Source organism: Branchiostoma floridae, chromosome 7 (assembly GCF_000003815.2).
Source record: "Branchiostoma floridae strain S238N-H82 chromosome 7, Bfl_VNyyK, whole genome shotgun sequence".
Taxonomy (NCBI): domain Eukaryota; kingdom Metazoa; phylum Chordata; class Leptocardii; order Amphioxiformes; family Branchiostomatidae; genus Branchiostoma; species Branchiostoma floridae.
This window is the reverse complement of record NC_049985.1, coordinates 17465483-17467630: the sequence shown is the minus strand read 5'-3', so window position 1 is coordinate 17467630 and position 2148 is coordinate 17465483. Positions and strand designations below refer to the sequence as shown.

Sequence of the window (2148 nt, the reverse complement as noted above, 5' to 3'; positions counted from 1 at the left end):
ATTCTGAGAGGATATGGAATGTAGGATTGCTCAAGCCTGGAGTTCTCTCCATTCCTTACAAAAGATATGGAAAGCACCCATCAGTAAGCACACAAAAACCAAAGTGTTTAAAGCATGTACTGAGTCCATTCTACTGTATAGTTGTGAGTCATGGACTATGACAGCAGCACAGAGCAAAAAATTGGATGGTACTTATACGAAAATGTTGAGAAAGGTGTATAATGTTTCATGGAAAGACTGTTTAACCAACAAGCAACTATACGGCCCACTCCCAGCCATTTCATCTGTGGTGAGGCAGCGCCGACTCGCCCTGGCAGGGCACGTGGTTCGTGGGAATGAGCCTGCAGGGAGACTAATGGACTGGCTACCAGAAGGAAGGCGCAGAGTTGGCCGACCATACATCACCTTAAAGACAATGATAGAAAGAGACATTGGACTGTCAGGGTCAAGTTTAGTGTCAGCCATGAAGGACAGATCATTCTGGAAATCTTGTGCTTCGGACTGTACCTCACCGGTGTAAAACCGGATGAATTATGTATGTATGTATGTTGCAGTGTCCATCGGTCTAGGCTGATGGTGCACATGTGTGTTTTGCAGTGTCCATCCGTGTTGCTGATGGTGCACATATGTGTATTTTAGTGTCTATTCGCGCGCACCTGGCTAGTTGGCTGATGGTGTACATGTGTGTTTTGCAGTGTCCATCTGCACACAGTTGGCTGATGGTGTACATGTGTGTTTTGCAGTGCCCATCCGTGCACACCTGACCAGTGGGCTGATGGTGTACATGTGTGTTTTACAGTTGCCATCCGTGCACACCTGACCAGTGGGCTGATGGTGTACATGTGTGTTTACAGTGGCCATCCGTGCACACCTGACCAGTTGGCTGATGGTGTACATGTGTGTTTTACAGTGGCCATCTGCACACAGTTGGCTGATGGTGTACATGTGTGTTTACAGTGGCCATCCGTGCACACCTTACCAGTTAGCTGATGGTGTACATGTGTGTTTTGCAGTGTTCATCCGTGCACACCTGACCAGTTGGTTGATGGTGTACATGTGTGTTTTGCAGTGGTCATCTGCACAGTTAGCTGATGGTGTACATGTGTGTTTTACAGTTGCCATCCGTGCACACCTGACCAGTTGGCTGATGGTGTACATGTGTGTTTTACAGTGGCCATCCGTGCACACCTGACCAGTTGGCTGATGGTGTACATGTGTGTTTTACAGTGGCCATCCGTGCACACCTGACCAGCTGGCTGATGGTGTACATGTGTGTTTTGCAGTTGCCATCCGTGCACACCTGACCAGTTGGTTGGTGGTGTACATGTCTGTTTTACAGTGGCCATCCGTGCACACCTGACCAGTTGGCTGATGGTGTACATGTGTGTTTTACAGTGGCCATCCGTGCACACCTGACCAGCTGGCTGATGGTGTACATGTGTGTTTTGCAGTTGCCATCCGTGCACACCTGACCAGTTGGCTGATGGTGTACATGTGTGTTTTACAGTGGCCATCTGCACACAGTTGGCTGATGGTGTACATGTGTGTTTACAGTGGCCATCCGTGCACACCTTACCAGTTAGCTGATGGTGTACATGTGTGTTTTGCAGTGTTCATCCGTGCACACCTGACCAGTTGGTTGATGGTGTACATGTGTGTTTTGCAGTGGCCATCTGCACAGTTAGCTGATGGTGTACATGTGTGTTTTACAGTTGCCATCCGTGCACACCTGACCAGTTGGCTGATGTTGTACATGTGTGTTTTACAGTGGCCATCCGTGCACACCTGACCAGCTGGCTGATGGTGTACATGTGTGTTTTACAGTGGCCATCTGCACAGTTGGCTGATGGTGTACATGTGTGTTTTACAGTGGCCATCCGTGCACACCTGACCAGTTGGCTGATGGTGTATAAGCGGACCTGGATCCTCTCTCTCAGCTGTGTGCTCAGGGTGATCGCGCTGGTCGTGTCTCTCATAGTTTTCCCCAAAGTCGGGTAAGTATGTGCATATAACAGAGTGTATAATGCTTCTTTCCTACCCTGGTATTATAGAGATCCGAGATTTGAATCCCAAACTCCAACTGGCACGTTACAGGGAAAGGTTATTGTTATTGGGACTAGGCCGAATAATATCTCTCTATAATAGAAG

General features: G+C 48.4%; 1 protein-coding gene across 1 annotated transcript in view; it reads left to right on the top strand.

Moving 5' to 3' along the window:
* LOC118419914 (progressive ankylosis protein homolog) overlaps window positions 1–2148 on the top strand; it is a 16535-nt gene that overhangs the window by 12761 nt on the left and 1626 nt on the right. Inside the window, exon 9 of the mRNA XM_035826577.1 lies at window positions 1871–1994. Coding sequence (XP_035682470.1) covers window positions 1871–1994 — 124 coding nt within the window. The remainder of the gene's footprint in view (window positions 1–1870; window positions 1995–2148) is intronic.